At 61.9% G+C, this 16,643-nt stretch overlaps 1 protein-coding gene across 2 annotated transcripts; it reads right to left on the reverse strand.

Annotated features, from left to right (window-relative positions):
- Positions 1–266: 266 nt before the first annotated feature.
- On the reverse strand, positions 267–13,389 carry TONSL (tonsoku like, DNA repair protein). 2 transcript variants are annotated; one of them, XM_047074346.1, is made up of 26 exons: positions 13,307–13,389; positions 13,117–13,212; positions 12,642–12,784; positions 11,858–12,041; positions 11,377–11,506; positions 11,038–11,209; positions 10,839–10,953; positions 10,166–10,311; positions 9,913–10,065; positions 9,546–9,671; positions 9,218–9,404; positions 7,914–7,996; positions 7,722–7,811; positions 7,300–7,372; positions 7,059–7,222; positions 6,861–6,984; positions 5,973–6,721; positions 5,801–5,877; positions 5,245–5,398; positions 5,080–5,158; positions 4,233–4,534; positions 3,901–4,072; positions 3,010–3,185; positions 2,412–2,485; positions 1,742–1,875; positions 267–525 (listed from the first exon to the last, which is right to left on the reverse strand). In XM_047074346.1, the coding sequence occupies exons 1-26, from the start codon at positions 13,329–13,331 to the stop codon at positions 335–337; spliced, it is 4,119 nt and encodes a 1,372-aa protein (XP_046930302.1). In that variant the 5' UTR covers positions 13,332–13,389; the 3' UTR covers positions 267–334. The 2 variants fall into 2 exon arrangements, with proteins under 2 accessions (XP_046930302.1, XP_046930301.1); XM_047074345.1 differs by having other exon boundaries at positions 5,801–5,880.
- Positions 13,390–16,643: the final 3,254 nt, after the last annotated feature.

A 16,643-nucleotide genomic window follows, 5' to 3' on the forward strand; every position in this document is an offset into this window, starting at 1 on the left:
TGCTCCTGAGCACACCTCCCTCCCAATCGACTACCACCATGACGTCCGCGCCTGCGCACCCGGAAATGGGCGCGTCCCGACTCCTGGCCACGCCCGCGGCCGTACAACCCACAGACGGGAAGGGGCTCCGGGAAAGGAGACTGCCCTCTCCGCGTAACCACCAAATGACCAGAGCTGCCCCCAGTTCCAGCGGGCTCTCAGCTCCCCTACAGCAAAGTGAACCCCCGCTTTCCCCCTCCCACCCGCCTTCCAGGCAGCAGCGGGGGTGGAGGCAGCAGCGGCGATCGTTTATTTGAGGCGAGGGTGCGTTGCAGGGCAAGGGCAGCGCCGCCTGTCAGAGGCGCCGGTAGAAGAGCTGGGTCCCTCGGTCCAGTGTGCACGCACTTCCAGGCTGGCCGGGCAGCAGCTGGCGCAGGGCGTCACGGTCCTCGGTGGAGAGGCGTCTGCTGCACAGCTGCAGCTCCTGGAGCTGCGTAGTGATCCTGTCCCAGAGGCCCAGGCCCAGGGGGCCCTGGACAGCACAGCCTGCAGGGGGGGAGGGGGGAGCTGGTCTCAGGGAGCAGGCCCCAGCGAGGTAGACGGGGAAATCCCGCAGGAGCCAGTGGCGTTCTCAGTACACCTATGGAACTCCCAGGCCTGTGTTCTTTTCTACCAACGTGGTCCTCAGGAAGAGGCCACTTCCCCTGAGCCCCAGGGGCTACAACCAGGTGCTTGGGCAGATGCCCAGGAGAGGCCCACTAACACCCTAGGAAGGCGGGCGTGCTTCCAGAGAGGCCACCCGGTCCGTGGGCTCCTTTCATAGCCAGTAGGCAGGCAGGAGGGAGACTGGCTAAAATAAATGCTGCAATCACATCTGTGCCTCTGACAGTTTCTATGACAATGCCTGGGGTCTTTCCATCTGTAAAATGGACACTATAGGAATGCCTGTGGGTCTTAAGAGGACAGACACTAAGCTGTCAAGGTTTGATCTCCAGGGAGGCCAGAGTGCCCAACAGGCTCAGGACCCTAGGGAGCTAGGGGAGAGGACAGGTACAGATGCCAGGTGTGTGGGAAGCAGCCCCTTAGCTGTGTGCAGATATCCCACCAGCTTGCCTTCAGGGCTGCCTTCTTGGAGGAGCCGGCTTGGCCTTGTGGGGTGGGAGTGAGGAGCAGGAGGAACCCAGGGGTTCCCTATGTACACACCCACTCCTAGTCCTTATCCTCCTAGAGGGCAAAGCCTGGTACTCTCCTGCCCCAAGCCCTGGCTGGATGTGTCAGGCTATTGGGTGGCCAGTTTACCAAATTAATGTCTCCTGGGGTCATCGTCAAGGCAGCTCTGGTAGGGTACTGTGCCTGGGTGTGGCCAAAATGAGAATACACAGGCTGGGAAGGTAGAGTCAGGGCAGGCCCTGCCTGCAAGTGGGAAAATCCCTCGGTGGCAAGTTTTTGCCATCCTGATCTTGAGCTCTGTCTTTTTGCCAATGGTAATTAGGAAATCCTTGTGAAAGGGGACCCACCCCCGTCCCCCTACCCCAGTCACCATGGTCTCTGAGGTTCAGGCTGAACAGGCCAAAGGCAAAGCCCCCATGGTCCTCCCTGCCCTGTGTTAGGAACCGGGCTTATACCCCCTTCCAGTCACACTGGTCACTGTTCCCCACTGTATCTAACTAAAGGAGCCCAGCCCACCTTTGCCATCTGGCTGGTAGCAGTGACAGCCCATTTAGAGGAAGCACCAGGGCTTCGGGTAGGTCCCCAAGCTCACCTGACAGGCCAAGGAAACTGAGGCCTTGGGGCCGCACCTGGAGGGCAGACAGGAGCTCCTCCAGGCCAACACGGCCAATCTCAGGGTTGGCAGACAGGTCCAGTGAAATGAGTGAGGGGCAAAGAGGAAGGCATCTAAGACAACAAGGGAAGAAATAAAGGGGTCAGCCTCTAGGGAGGGAGGCCCCCAGTACTGCAGAAAGCTGCCCCAGACAAACCACAGCTCTGGGAGCCATAGGCCAGGCCCTATAGGCTCTGCCCCAGTATGCACAGGTGCAAGTACTTCTCTAGGGCCAGCTGGACACTGCCAAGGGCCAGGACCATAGTGACCAGGCCTGGGTATATGCCTCCCTGGCTTGGGTGCCCAACACCGCCAAGAGCCAGCTGAGGCTGGAGGGTCATGAGTGGCCCCGGTATGGGCTGCTACAACAAAGGGTAATGGGAAAGGCTGTCAGGAGCCTCAGGAGTACGGGAAGAAGAAACACAAGGAGGCAGGCTTGAAAGCTGGAAGGAGTGAGGGGAAGAAGCTGTTACTACCAGTTGTTACTACCAGGGCCTCGGGTAGGTCCCCAAGCTCACCTCCCTTCCCTGCCCAACCCAGCGCTCCAGGGTACTGGGACTTGAGATCAGACTCCCTCAGAATAGTGCAGGAGTGGGTGGCACAGCATTACCTGCTCAGTTCTCTCACCGCCTTGTCGCCCAGGTGGTTTGCAGACAGGCTCAAGTGAGTCAGAGCACAGCCTTCCTAGACACAGCAGAGGCCCAAAAGGAGTAGGGTTGAGTGGGGCACCTACCCTCTCTGCCTCCCAGCAGAGGACCCAAACCCAGGTCAGATACCTTCCTTCTTCCTCAGAAACAAGGGGCCAAAGACTGCCTGACCCCCAAGGCACCAGAGGGGAGCAGCATCCCTTCAATGTGAAAATCAAAAGGAAACGCCTCCCCTTCTAAGTCATACCCGACATGTGAAAATCACAGGGATCAGCCCCACATGGAAGAGTCAGGGGAGAGAGCCCTAGGAAGCCTGGCCAGACCTTGGGATCTGCCTGGGGTCCCAGGCACCTTTCCTGCCGGCCAGGAGTTCACAGCCCGAGGCAGGCAGCTCTCCCAAAAGCTTCACCCACAGCTGCTCTTTCTGGACCTGCAACCCTCTTCCCAGGCTGCTCCTACCCCTGCCAGGTCTCAGGTGCGGAACTGTAGCCCGGACAGCCCAGCCTTGCTTTGCCATGGCACCCCCCGCCCCCACCCCTCTCCCGCCAGCCGCACACACACCTTAGTCAGGAATCTGACCACAGGCTCTACGAGGTCGGAGCCACTCTTGCCAGCTGCCACAGAGCTAAGCTCCAGGCGCTGGAGGGTGTGAGCGGGCAGGCTCTGCAGGGCCTGGGCCAAGGCACTGGCGCCCAGGATGTTGTAGGACAGAGACAGTGTCTTCAGGTGCTTGGCGTCTGCACGGGGGACCAGAACCACTGTCAGCCACACACGGTCACCAACCCAGCCCAGCTGCAGTCCCAGGCCCAACACCTTCATGATCCCTCTGGGGAAGCTATCATCCCTGAGATTTTGTGCATGCAGAACTGAGGGAACTCCCACCTGGGGTTTCCCAGGCAGGGAGGGGACAGGGCCAGACTCCCGAGCCCACCCTCTCCCCACCATCTCTGGGCTACCTGCCTCCCCCAGCCCAAGCCAGGACGGAGTACCTGAGACAGGCCCTGGGCCAGGGTGTCTGTGAATGATGGGGTGGGGTTGGAGAGCACCTCCTGCTGCCCTAATCCCAGCCTCTCCTCTGCTGTTGCTCTCACATCCCCAAGCCCCACTTCCTAGCCCACCACTTCTGCAGAAAGGCCCCCTGGAGGACTCCTAGTTCCCAGTCTCTCAGTCTCTCAGGCTCTCCACGGCCTCAGTGTCCGTGGTGGGATCATCTAAGGCAAACGGAACGCTAAGAGCCGGTGAGAATAGGGAGACAGGGACAGCGGCCCATGGCACGTCCTAGGGGAATGACCCGAGCCCAGGAAGACCTAGCACATCCACCTATGTGCTCCTAGACACCACGCCTGGTCGCCCGGGGCCCCTCTTGCTCAAGGCTCTCTGTGCCCCTGGACATGCCCTTCTGATGGCAACTGGAACCCTGGGGCCAGGGAGTGGACATGCCCATCAGCTCACCTTGGAAGGCACTACCTAGGGCTGCCTGGTGGCTCAGGAAGAAGCTGGGGCCAAAGCCACAGGCCTGGAGATGCAAGGTACTGAGGGAGGGGCAGGCTTGCAGGATGAATGCCAGGGCCTGACCACTGCCATCCCCGAGAGGGTTCATGCTTAAGTCCAGCTCCTCCAAGTTCTGTGGAAGACATGGGCCCCCTGGAGAATCTGGTCTCCTTGCCATCCCAGAGCTGGGCAGAGGTCAGCACTCGCCACTGCACCTTCCCACCCAACGACGGGCTGATTGCAAACGTTCTGATGCCGCCCTGTTGCCAGCCTGCCGCTCCCCATGCCTCTACCTGCAAGGTGGTCTGCCCCAGGAGGCCTGTGGCAAGCTGGCGTAGGCCTTCAGGGCCCAGGTGATTGGAAGAGAGATCGAGGAGAATCAGGCCAGGCATGGTGCCCAGGGCGGCCAGCAGCTCAGCAGCACATCCATCCCCCAGCCGGTTCCCTGCCAGGTGCAGCTCCCGGAGAGCCGCGTGCAGCTTCAGGGCCCGCAGCAGTGGGGTGAGCTGGGTCTGGCGCAGGGCCAGGGAGCAGGCGCTGAATGAGGGGCCCGAGCCCTGGCACTCCATGGCCTGGAGCACCTCCTGGTGCTCCTCTGGAGGGGGGGATATAGCGTCACCAGGACCAGAACCTGCCGTTCTGCCCTAGGAATCTTGGGGGGTCAAACCAAACATCTCCCTCCTCACTCATGAGCCCTGGGACACCCCAGAGGTGCTGCAGAGCCCAATCCCACAAGCCTGTGGGCCCAGCATCACTTGAGCCCCCACGCGTGGCTGGTGGGTGGGGATGTCCCTTCTCTGACTTGTCAGGTCCTCTCGGCAGGGCTCCAACCTCTGTCACCGCCGTATCTCAGGGCCCAAGGCAAGCTCCCTTGGAGAGCCACCCTGGACCTACCCTTCAGTGGCTCTGGTGACTCTATGCCATCCCGCCTCCCACAGGGCCAGTGTTGGGGAACACCCACACGTGTGGGCACTGGGCAGAGGAGGAAAACCTGAGGCCAGATGTCGGGGGGACGGTGCCTCGGTGGATATCTAGGGCTCTGGGACATTAGGCCCACAGACCTGGGAGTGGCACACGAAAGTGGACCATGAACACCCAGCCCCTCTGCCCAGGCCACCTGAGGCTCTCCTGGGCTCCTACCTTGCTGCAGGCTCTGGCAGGCCCTGCGGTAGCGGTCAGCCAGCGGGGGGAGGTCCCACGAAGTCACCTCAGCCAATACCTGCAAAGCACCGTCACTAAACAGCCCCGGGGGCCCCCCACGCTGGGGGCTCTCCTGTGCTCAGGGCCCAGGCTCCTACCACTCACCTCCTCGTTGCTCTGTAGCACATCAGGGATGGGGTCCTGTGGGGCCAGCAAGGCTCCCTCCTTTCGCAAGACGAGCCTCGGCAGCAGCCCACAGGCCTGGCAGTAGCGCTGGGCAGCCTGATCAGCCAGCCAGGCCACAGAGTGGACCTCCCTGCTGCAGGGACAAAGGGGAAGCTGAGCTGGCCGGGTCCCTGCACACACTGAGGAAAAGCCCCTGGGGTCCTGCCATCTCTAGGTCTATAGCTCTTCTGTCTGGCTCCCTCCCCTCCCCTCCCGCTGCCCCTGCCCAGGACATGCCCGTGCTCTCTGCAGCTCTTCCACGCTTTTCCTAGGGGCCACGGGGCCTGGCCTAACCACTCCAGTGCCCTGTCTGTGCTCCTGCGGGGCACTCTTGCCCTGGCCTGCAACCTCACGTCAGCCATGGGAGGGCCCCTGGACAGCAAGGTGACGCAAGTCAAAGTAAGCCCTTGCGACCCGCGCCATCTGATCTGCAAACGTGAGGGTTCTCCCAGGGGTGCCGGGGAAGCTGGGACTCGGAGGGCACGTGACGCCTTACCTGTGTGGGACAGGGATGAGGAAAAGACTGTCCTGAACTCGCACTCGCACCCGGATGGGAGGGGGCAAAGACGGACCCTGCTGGGTGGGGGCAGGGCACAACAGCCTCAGTCAGAAAACACAGCCGTCTAGCCTCACTGCCCCCACCGCCCCCACCCAGGGAGTGCACCCACCGAGGGCTGGCCCGCCACAGGGCTCTTCTCCCCACTGGGCCCCGAGGCCCTGGAGACATCCGGGCTCCACGGAGGCTCTGCAGCCGAGCTACCGTCTCCACCTGCCCTGACCAGTGCACCGCAACTCCTGAGACGGGGCAGCCGGCTCTGCCTGGCCCGGGCCCGGGGCCTGCTGGAGCTCTTGTTGCCTGACCCCGAGGCACTACGACCGGTACTGTCACCACTGCCTGGGGAGCGGGGCAGATGGCCATCCTGGCGGCTGTGGAGCAGTGGTGAGTCGTCCTCCAGCCAGTCTGAGGCCAGACACTCCTCTTCAGGGATGAGTGCTGGCCGTTGCAGGGTGGCCTCGCCTGGACCCCAAGGTGGGCCGGACCCCAGGTGGCAGCTCTGGGCACTGCCCACGCCTCGGACGCCCACCCAGGGAGCACTCGCTGCCGCCGCCTCCCGGTTGCTGGTGGATCCGGGCGTCCAGGCTTTGTCCTGTTGTGGCTGGACAGAATGCCGGGGCCTCTTCTGGTTCGGTCGGGGGGGGCCTGGGTTGTCCTCACCCTCTGAGCTGCTACTGCTGGCCAGTTTGTGCCTGCTCCTCCGAGGCCTGGTCACAGCTGGAACTGTCTGCCCCAGAGAGACCCTGGCACGAGCCTGAGAGGTCTCTGGGGGTCCTGGGCAGGGGCTCGAGGGAGGAGAGACCTCAGGGTCAAACAGCTGGTTACGTGGAAGAGCGTGGGGAGCCTGGGAGCCGTGGGGAGCTGTGGGGGGAAAGAATCTCGTGTGAGGCAGCGTCCGTCACTACCCAACCACCCATGCTAAGACGTCACTTGGAATCAGGGCCTGGGGCACTCTCAGGTCAGGGAGAGCCGTCCCCAGGGGCAGACGGTCTGTACTTGCCTCGGCCTGAGGGGGCCGCCCGGAGCAGCCTCTCCATGGCACCAGCCTTCTCTCGGGTTTCGCTGTCCAGATCCTTGCCATACAGCTTCACCCACTGCTGCAGTGTCTCCAGTGGGCTGTGCCCCTGCGTGGCGGTTGGCTGAGCAGGGCCGGCAGGAGCACCCCACCCGCCACGGCCTGGCCTGTACCCCCACTCACCTTCGTGGTTCGGAGTGTGACTGACGCTCCCCGTTCAATGAGCAGTTCAGCCACCTCGAAGTGGCCGCAGTTGAGGGCATCGTGCAGAGGGGTGATGCCTTCACAGCCCTGGCCGCCTGGGTCATCTACCACAGCCCCGTGGTCCAGCAGGAAGCGGACAATGTCTGTGGGCCAGGAGATGTGCGCTAGCTCCCAGCCTTTGTTGGCCCCCGTCCTTGGCACGTACCAGCCCCGTACTCACCCAGATGCCCGTAATTGCAGGCCTCATGCAGGGGTGTCCAGCCACAGTAGTCCCGAGGGTTCAGGGGGTGGCCCTGAGACCAAGGATGGGAAGGAGCCTAACCTGAGTATCCCTCAGGCTGGCCTCACTGTGGGGCTCTGAGGTCCCAGGAGAGCCAGGGCCTGGGTCTCAGAACTCAGAACGGGCCCCGTAAGTCTACCCTCAGGCCTGGCTCTGCCCTGGCCTAGGTCCTAGCGGAGAGAGGTGGTCCCCACACAGGATGCATCATCTCAGGGAGGCCCCTAAAGGGACTTGTGCAGGCCCAGCAGCCACGATGCACCCTGCAGCCCCCATGCCCTGCCCTATCCCCTCAGGGAGACAGTGCACCCCAGGAGAGCGTCCCCATGACCCACAGAGTAGCTAGAACGAGGCAGCAGACCCACCTGCCTTACAAGGTCCTGGACACGACCCAGGCGGCCCTCGATGCAAGCTCGGTGTAGCAGAGTCTCCCCAACGTCATTGCGCCGGTTCCACTGTGGACAGTTGTCCCAGGACAGGAAGCAGAGGTGTGAGGGGACCAGGCAGTCCTGGCAAGCATGGGAGGGACACACGCAGTACCCCCACACCATCCTCACCTTGTTCACCCTCTGCCGGCCCAGGCAGGCCCGCAGCTCCTCGTCCTCCTCCGGCTGCTGGGACCAGCCCTCAGCATCACCCTCTGGAACAGAGCCCGGCCCATTCCACGTAAGCCAAGCCCCCCCGTCCCCAGGCTCCCCTGACCTTCCAGGCCTGGAGGATGGGGGTCCAGTGTGGACTGCTATTCCACTCCCAGCCCTGTCCGTGGTTGTTCCTCACTCACAGACCCCCGGCCCACAGGGGATGCACCCGACCTTTCTGCCCACCTGACCCCTATCCATCATGTGCTGAGGATCTCCCCACCCCAGACTTCTGTCCCCTCCTGGGAAGCACCCTTGTTGGGCCAAGTCACGCTCACATTACAAATAGCTCATCCCGTGAGCCCAGGTGCCCTCCACCTGCACGTGCCTGGCCTTCCTGTCTGCATCTGCCTCCCCCAACTCACTTGGCTGACCCCACTCCTCTTCTCTGCTCTTGTCCTCTACTCCCTCTGCTGCTGGTCTTTGCTAGAACCTTCTTCTATTTCACGGGCTCCTCTTACGTGACCACTTGCTGAGTGGTATTACCTATAGTTCCCGCTTTGGTCCTCTAACTCTCCTCTGGCTGCCTACACCCACATACCGGTGACACGCAGCCTAACCCCCTTCTAAAGCATGGCATAACCTTCCCACAGCCGTTGGCCGCTCACTGAGAGGTTCTGGAAGCCCCTCAAATTCAAAACTGAACTTGTTCCTTGTGGCCCCAGGGACAGGTCTCCCACCTCCCGCCTCTCAGCCAGAAGCGAGCCACCGGCTTGCACCCACCAGCCCGGCACCCCCTGGGTGATGGCTCCAGCCTATCCTGCACACCCACCTCCCACAAGGCTGACCCTGCCAGCCTTGAGAGAAAGCCTGCACCAGCTCTCAAGGGTTTCAGGAAGTGCTGAGCTCCTGTGCCTGGCAGCCAGCGTGCTGTCTCCACTCCCCTCTTGTCTGCCCTGTGCCCTCCTCTCGTGGTGCCACTTCTCCAGGTCTGACCCTGCACCTCCTTCCCCAGCAGACACCCACTAGCCTTCCCATCAATGACTCCTCCAGGAAGGTTCCGGAGCTGCCCCAGAGCCCCCCGCCCCCACTCCCCTCTTCCATCTACCAGCACAGACCGCCCTTCCTCCACAAGGCTGAATCCTCCTGTCGCGAGCCGGTGAGCAGCCCCAATGAGGACTCCACCCTCGCCCGGCCCAGCCCAGGGCCCAGCCCCAGCAGGTGTCAGGGAGGAAATGCCACGTGCAGCTGGCATAGGGGCCAAGGCAGCATTCGGGCCTCACCACTCTCCGAGAGCTCCACGTCGCTGGCCTCGGGGGTGTCACCATCGCCCTCCTCCTCCTCCTCCTTATCCTCGTCCTCCTCCTGGTCTCTGGGCACACTCAGCTCCTGCAGCCTGGCTTCAGTGCCAGGGGCCTCCTGGGGCTGCAGCCTTAGCTGCACGCTGTGAAGGTGCTGTAAGACCTGCCTCTGAGGGGCAGGGGATGCCCAGTTCAGGGCTCCAGGGGCACTAGACACCCTGAACGGGGAGATGGGGGTGGGGGACGAGGACAGGCAGGTCGCAGGAAAGCTGCACTGGGGGGTTCCACGTGCGTGGATGGGCTTCTGTACCTGCAGCTGGGGCCGCTGGGCCTGCTGGGCACAGCTGAGAGCCTTTTGGAAGCATGGTGCCAGCAGCTCATAGGCATCGCCGGCCTCCTCTCGGGATAGCGCAATGTTTAACCAGGTCTTGGCCTCCTGGAGCAGGAGGAGGAGGAGGAGGGATGAGCTTTGTGGCTGCTGTCCGCCCCATGGAACTGGCCCCGGCCAAGGCCCAGCTCCCACTGCTGCCCCCACGAAACAGGAGGACGGCAGCCCTAGAAAGGGAATGCCTGTCCACACAAACGCTCGAGAGTGGCGGTCCTGAGGCAGAGCCGTGGAGACCTACTCGCATAGCCCCTCTGCACCCCGGGTGGGACCGGACGCCATTACTGCTCACCTCCAGGGCGTCGCCACCACGCAGCCTCAGCTCCTGTTCATAGTGGGACACGGCCCGGCGGTGGTCCTTCATGTCTCCCAAGGTGGCGGCCAGGGACACGTGGATGACGGCCAGCTCGGGCCCCGGCCTGCTTAGCAGTTCTGCAAAATACAGCTGTGGAGGCAGTGACAGCGAGGCCAGGGCTGCCTCACACCCCACCAGCCCAGAGTGTCCCGACCGCCCCTTTCCTCCCGCCCCAGCAGGGGACGCACACCTGCTTCTGGTAGGCCTCGGCCGCCTTGGGGAAGTCGCCTGCCTTAGAGAACAGGTCCCCCAGCTGCTCACAGATGCCCATGGCACGCCGGGGGTCACTGGCCTCCGACTCTTGCAGCTGCTGCTGCAGCTGGACCACTGCCAGCACTGCAAGAAGAGCCTTAGTGAAGAGGGGACACAGCGTGGGGCCCCGACCCGACCGCCACCTGTGACTCGTGAGCCCTGGGTGGGCCGTCCACTGTCTCTAGGCCTCTGCTCGCCCCTAGGTAAGGGGGCAGTAACAAAACACACCTCGTGGACTTACTGCATGGATCAGGAAACTAGTAACTGACACCTCGAAGAAGCACCTGGCTCACAAGGGGAGCTACTAGCTCCTGCCACTTGTCAGTCCTCACGGGCCACATGCGCCGTCTGCTCTCCCATCCTCTCTGGCAACACTTTCGTCTCCGCCTTGCCCAAAAGATCCTGGCTCGTCTATAAATGCCCAGCCAGCCTCCTGAGCACCCTCAATGTGTCCCCCCTCTGACACACCATGCTGAAGGCTCTGAGAGATGGGGGGCCCTCTTCCCAACAAGAAGGGGGTGGGGAGCAGGAAAAGGCCTCACACTGGTGCCGCCATCTCCTCACCCCTTCCGGGGGAAGTTCAGCACCCTGGGTCCCCTTCCAAGGCTCACCATATTTAAGGGTCCGGCAGATCGCCGCCTTCTGCAAAGGCTTCTGAAAGCCCAGCCTGTAGGCTTTCTTCAGGGCTCTTTTGGCAGCCAAAAAGTCCCCCAGGTCTTGGAAGATCTGGGGAGAAAAGAAAGGTGAGATTGCAGGCTCCCTGGAGCCCGAGCCCCTCGGCAGGCAAGGCCCAGAGCTGTAAGTGGGCACCTGCGAGATGAGCACGCAGCAGTCGCTCTCCATGAGCTCCTTCCTCAGGGCACGTGCGCACTCACGGGCCCCCTCCAGGCAGCGCATGGCTTGGGAGTGCTGCCCTCGGCGCCAGTGGATGGCACCCAGGTTGTAGCGGGCACGGAATAGGTCCTCGTAGAGGCGGTTCTGCCTGTGGGAGGCGACAGGGCTCAGAGTGACTGGGGGCACCCAAGCGCTGACATGTAGCTGCTGATGCTAAGCCAAGCCTGCTCTATGCCACAGACGCGCGGCAGGTGAGCAGGGAGGGCAGGCGGTGCTCTCTCAGGAGGCTCCTTCCTCCAGGGGCGGAGGCCTTACTCGGCAAGGAAGATGCTCTTCCGGAAATAGTCATTGCACGGGGCCATCTGCTGCAGGCTCTCGAAAGTGAGGCCCAGGTTGAGGTAGAGTCGGGTCCTCATCTCACTCAGCTCTCGCTTGGTCAGCGTCCCTAGAAGGTGCCCCCACAAATCCTCAGGGCCTCATCCCCACTTGGGGTATCTAACTCGGGGTCTGTGCAGCCTCTCCCCCACCCCTCTTCCTGTCTCTTGCTGTGGTGACAAGCTCCTGCTGTAGACAGAGCGTGGGAAGGAGCAGACAACGCCCAGATGTGAGGATGTGGGGAGCACAGGCCATGCACCTCCTCATGGGAGGCTTTGAGGACAGATCTCAGCCTAGCAAAGGGTGGGCCCAGGCAAGTAGAACCCACCATACAGACAGAGCAGACACTGGAGCCGTGGCCTCCTCTGCTAGCAGGTCAGGAGGCAGAGGTTGGGAAGGCCTGGCCTCTGAGGGCCCTCACCCTGCAGCTTCTCGTCCACAATAGCCAAGCTCTTCTCAAAGGCAGTCTGTGCCTGCAGCAAGGCGTCCTGTGACTGACAGTGGTCATAGATGTCCAGGTAAGTGCGGCCAATGGTGGCCCAGGCCCTCTGCAGCTCAGTATGATTAGACAGGGAACGGGCCAGCTCCAAGTAGCGGTGCTGGTGCTGGGGTGCAAAGGAATAGCCATTGTGAGCCAGCTCCCACCTCAAGCAAATCCCATATGTACCCCAACTCCAGGAGGCGCCTACCTCTGCCAAGGAGAACCCCCTACACCCCCCAAATCCCCACAGAGCAGGACAAAGCCAGGCTGCGCAAGTCCCATATCCTCTGTGCCATGGGCCGCCTGTGGGGACAGCGGTGCCACACTCCAACCAGCCATCATCATCATATGGAGGAGACGCTGACTGGGAGTTAGCTGGGCTGTTGCAGCCCCACTCGCCAGGACCCGAGCAGGCCCTTTGTGGACAGTTGTGCCAACTCCCCAGCTGTCCCACAAACACAAACACAGCTCAAGTGTTATGTTCGTTAATGGTTTGTGGGGCCAGACTCCCAGGCTGTGATGTGCCTACCCAAAGACCAGACTACAATTCCCTGACACAGGGCTGCCTGAAGAGGCCACGTCCAAGCGTGTCCCCCTCTAGCCAGAGGCCAAGACAGTGAAAACTGTGCTTCTCTCCTCAGAAAGGGACCAGCTCGAAGTGTGGGCTCTGCAGGGCCGGGTGTGGTCAGCATGGGTGCTGGGGGTGGGAGTGGGCTCTGCCCACCTTCAGGGCAGCTGAGTAATCCTCCAGCTCAGCCAGTCGCTCTCCGATCTTGCGGTGGGCCACGGCACAGCCCAGAGGGTCATCGATGCTCTCCAGGAGCTGTAGCTCATGCTGGTGCTCTCGCAGGGCCTCTGCGTAGCGGCCTGGGCAGGCAGGCGCGGCAGGCTTCAGCCCTGGCTGGGCAGTCGGCCAGAGGCTGCGAGGGCGAGCGAGGGCGAGCGAGGGCGAGCGAGGGCGAGCGAGGGCGAGCGAGGGCGAGCGAGGGCGAGCGAGGTCGTGGCCGGCCCTGGGCGGCTGGCTCAGCAAGGTTCCTGGCCCCTGCCCTCGGCCTTCCGCCCCCCTCTCCCCACCCCCACCCCCGTCCCCGCTGGCTCGCCCGGTCCCCCATCCCTTCCTGCCCCCCAGGGCTCCGACCTCCAGCCCTACAGTTCTCCCGGCCCTGGACCACAAGATGGGCCAGGCCCGGGGCACGTACCATGGCTGGCCAGGAGCTCCCCCAGCTGGTGGGAGAGGGCGGCCTCGTCCCGCAGCTGCCCGCTTCTCTGGGCCTTGGCCTTGGCCTTGCTCAGCTCTGCAGAGAGAGGGAGACGAGGCAGGAACGCTAAGCTTCTTCGCCTGAGTGGGCCAGACCCTCTCCTCGCCCAGCATTCCGCCCGGAGACTCACGACGAAGCTCGCGCTCCACATTCATCTTCGATCAGCCGCGCGCGGGGATCCGGACTTCCCGCGTTCCCTGCCGCCGCCGCCGCGGCTCCGCCCCCGCCAGGCGGGGGGCATCCCGGGAAATGTAGTCCAGCCGCCCGAGGCATCGTGGGAGCTGTAGTCCGGCTGACGTCCGGTCAGGAAGGACAGTGAGAGGGCGGCGGGAGGATCGGCACCTCCGTAGGCTCTTGGGGTCGCGTGGAAGCTGAGCCCCATCCTCACCCCTGATCCCGGCCCCGCAGCCGCCCTTGGGGTGCGGTCTCCTGCGCTCGTACTGCCGCTAACCACTCACACACGCGCAAAGCCTATCTGCGTGAGCGACTTTACGTGGGAGACACACTGCCTTCATATAAAAGGAAATGAAGGGATCTACGATCTAATACCCTTGAGTACTTGGATATGTGCATGTAATCAAATACGCCCCTTTTCACAGAGCCCGCGGAACAGCCGCGAATGCAGCCCCAGAGCCGTCGCGTTCAAGGACACAACCCCCCGTGTTTTGGGGGAAAAGGGGGGATGGATGTGTCTTCCAAAGTGAACAAAGTACTTCTTCCTCAGTGCGCACACAACGAACTCTTGAGGGCTTGGTGCACCCGGGCCTCAGACCTCTAAATGCCTGTCCTGTATCCACTGCTTTGAGGAACCAACACCTGCCATGCCTTAGAGGTTTCAGTCCCCACTACACAGCACATCCAGCCCCGGATGCAGGGTGATGAGACTGGTGTCCAAAGACCCCAGGGGAGGCCCGGAAAGAGTGTGAGGTGGCTGCATTTATTTTCTGTGGAAGTCAAAACAGACCCAATAGGGTAGAACTCTCAGCCGGTGGATGAACCATGAGGCCCACAGTGGAGGAAGTGAGAGAGGGGGTAGATGGGTCTGTGGGTCTAGGGAAGACTGCCCAGGACCGGTGATGAGGCTGCAAGGAGCGGGGGCAAGGGCAAGTCTGAGGAACTGCAGGAGATGGGAAGTTGGATCCAGGGAACCCTCTTCTCTTGGAAGGGTGAAGGGCTCTGCAGGTCCCTAGTTGGGTCTGGTGGGTGGGGAGCGCAACAGGGAGGCCCTGAAACCAAAAGAGCTGCTTGGAGGGCAGGCTGCTGGAGTGTGAGGAGCACAGTGAGGGGTAAGTGGAGATGTGGTAGGGGTGAGAGAGCGAGGCCAACGGGGGTAGAGACTGGCTCAGCTCAATAGGCCAAGGGCAGAGACTGTGTTGGGGCTCCCCTTCCAATGTCAGCGTTCACAAGACAGCCCAGAGAGGACCCCACTTCTCTATGCCTCAGCTTTCCCACTGGTCAGACAAGATGTGTATGTGGGGCAGTACTGAGCAGGGTCCAAGGAGTGGGGGCCGGCAGGGGCAGCAGCTGAGTCCTGCCCAGGATGCTGGCTTCACCCAGGGAAATGCATCCATGAGGCTGGCTTTTCACATAAGGAAACACAGACAAAACACGGTTTGGAATTTTTTTGAAACTATATAGTTACATACAGAAAATATCCAAAGAGAACGCAGACCATGATAGTGACATGTAAGTCATTTCCCACAATGATAAAAACACCTCTCGCTTTCCTCTTTAAAAAATTATTTTTATTATTTTTGCAAATGTCTCACTTGGGTGAACTGAGGGATGTAGTGCACATAGGGGAGTGGTGATGGCGGAGGGGGCAGCCTGCTGTGTGCCCCCAGGCCTCCTCCACATCTGCCAAGGTTGCACCCCCACTCTCTCTAGCTCAGGATGCCAAATGGCAAGGGGTCCTGGAGACAGAACACTGGTGTTCTCTCCTAACAAGGAGGTTGGGAAATCCCCAGTAAATCGATGACCCCGGTGAGATGCCACAAGTAGGTTTGTGGCATCAGCTTCCAAGAGTGGCCACGACACACTACAATCTCCCAAGGTACCTGCCTCCACCAGGATGTAAGGCTCGGCTGCTGAGGTGACCGTCAGAGTGGGGGCTGTGTTGGGGAAGGCGATGCTGGGATGTGTTACTACTCCTCTTGGGCACCCCCCAGACATGCCCTTGCGCTGCCAGAAATAGTGGGCTGTATGCCCCCGGCAACCCGGGAGCCCTGGTGCTGCAGAGCCCAGCCCATCTACCACCCCCATCTAAGAGCTGCTAGCCCTAGGACTGTGGGGATAGGGCGCAGAAGGCCCAGCTGGCCTTGGTTTCTCCCTCCTGCAGCCCCCGGCCTGGTCCCCTCTGGCAGCCACATACCTGACCTGCATAGAGATGTTGCCTCCCACCCTACCCCACCCAGGAGAGCCTTCGGGCGCTGCTCCTCTGCCAACTCAAATCTCTCACACACAAACCTAAATTACAGGCGGACCAGGCAAGCCTGCCCCTACCCTGACTTCTCCCCAACATGGTCACTTAGAAATCCAGAAACCCTACACAGAGGGTGTCCATCCTTGAGAGATGCAGAGATCCAGGGACATGGGACCATCCCCTCTACACACAAGACCTAGCACACAGCTACCTGAATGTCATCCTCTGTATCTGCCAGGTGTGTGTGTGGCGGGGGGGGGGGGGGGGAGGTGGTGGGCAGCACTTGAGGACAGGGGGACTCATGCCAGGGTGTGCTCCCAAGGATGTGTTGGGGGCCAGGGCACGGGGTCTTTGTGGAGGGTAGGAAACCAAGTGTAGCACCTCTGGGTGTCCTCAGTGGCCAGGCACAGGTGGCCTTGCAGGAGGGGGTTGCCCCATAAGCCCCACGCCCTAGACTGGAAACAGGAAGCTAAATAGTCTTCTCAGTAGAACTAAGCGAGCTGCCCTGGGGTGAAAATTGGCTCAGAGGGCTGCCTGAGCTAGGCACTGGGATGAGACTCTCACTCTACCCCATGCATGGCTCCTTACCTCTATTTTTCAGCCCCCAACTCTCGGGCCAGGAGAGGGAGGGACCACAGGGAAAGGCCAGGCCTGCGGCTCTGCACGCTTACTGTCAGGGCTGCCCCAAGTGCTGAGCCTACAGGGCCCCGGAAATGGGGAGCGAGGCTGGTGGAGGAGGGCAGAGACTGCTCTGAAGCGTGGGATAGGCCAGGCCTGGGTCGAAGGAAACGGTTCTTTGGTATTGAAGCAGCAGAACCCTATCGCAAAAGAGATGTGTCTCCTAAGCAAAGGAGGGGAGCCAAGCTTTCCCCTTTCCAGCGGCTCCGAAGGTCTCAGGGTCCTCCACACAGGGCTCCTACCCTCCCTGTGAGGCCCCCACACGGGGCCTGCTCACTGCTCACTGAGGCCGTGAAGAGCTCCCTCCAGTGAGAAGCCACGTCGCCCAGGGACTGACCTCTGGGAGGTGGCAGCCAGTTCCTGATAG

This window comes from Lynx rufus, unplaced genomic scaffold (genome assembly GCF_022079265.1).
Source record: "Lynx rufus isolate CCGP_SWC_20201006 ecotype Redwood Valley unplaced genomic scaffold, mLynRuf1.p SCAF_12, whole genome shotgun sequence".
NCBI classification, from domain to species: domain Eukaryota; kingdom Metazoa; phylum Chordata; class Mammalia; order Carnivora; family Felidae; genus Lynx; species Lynx rufus.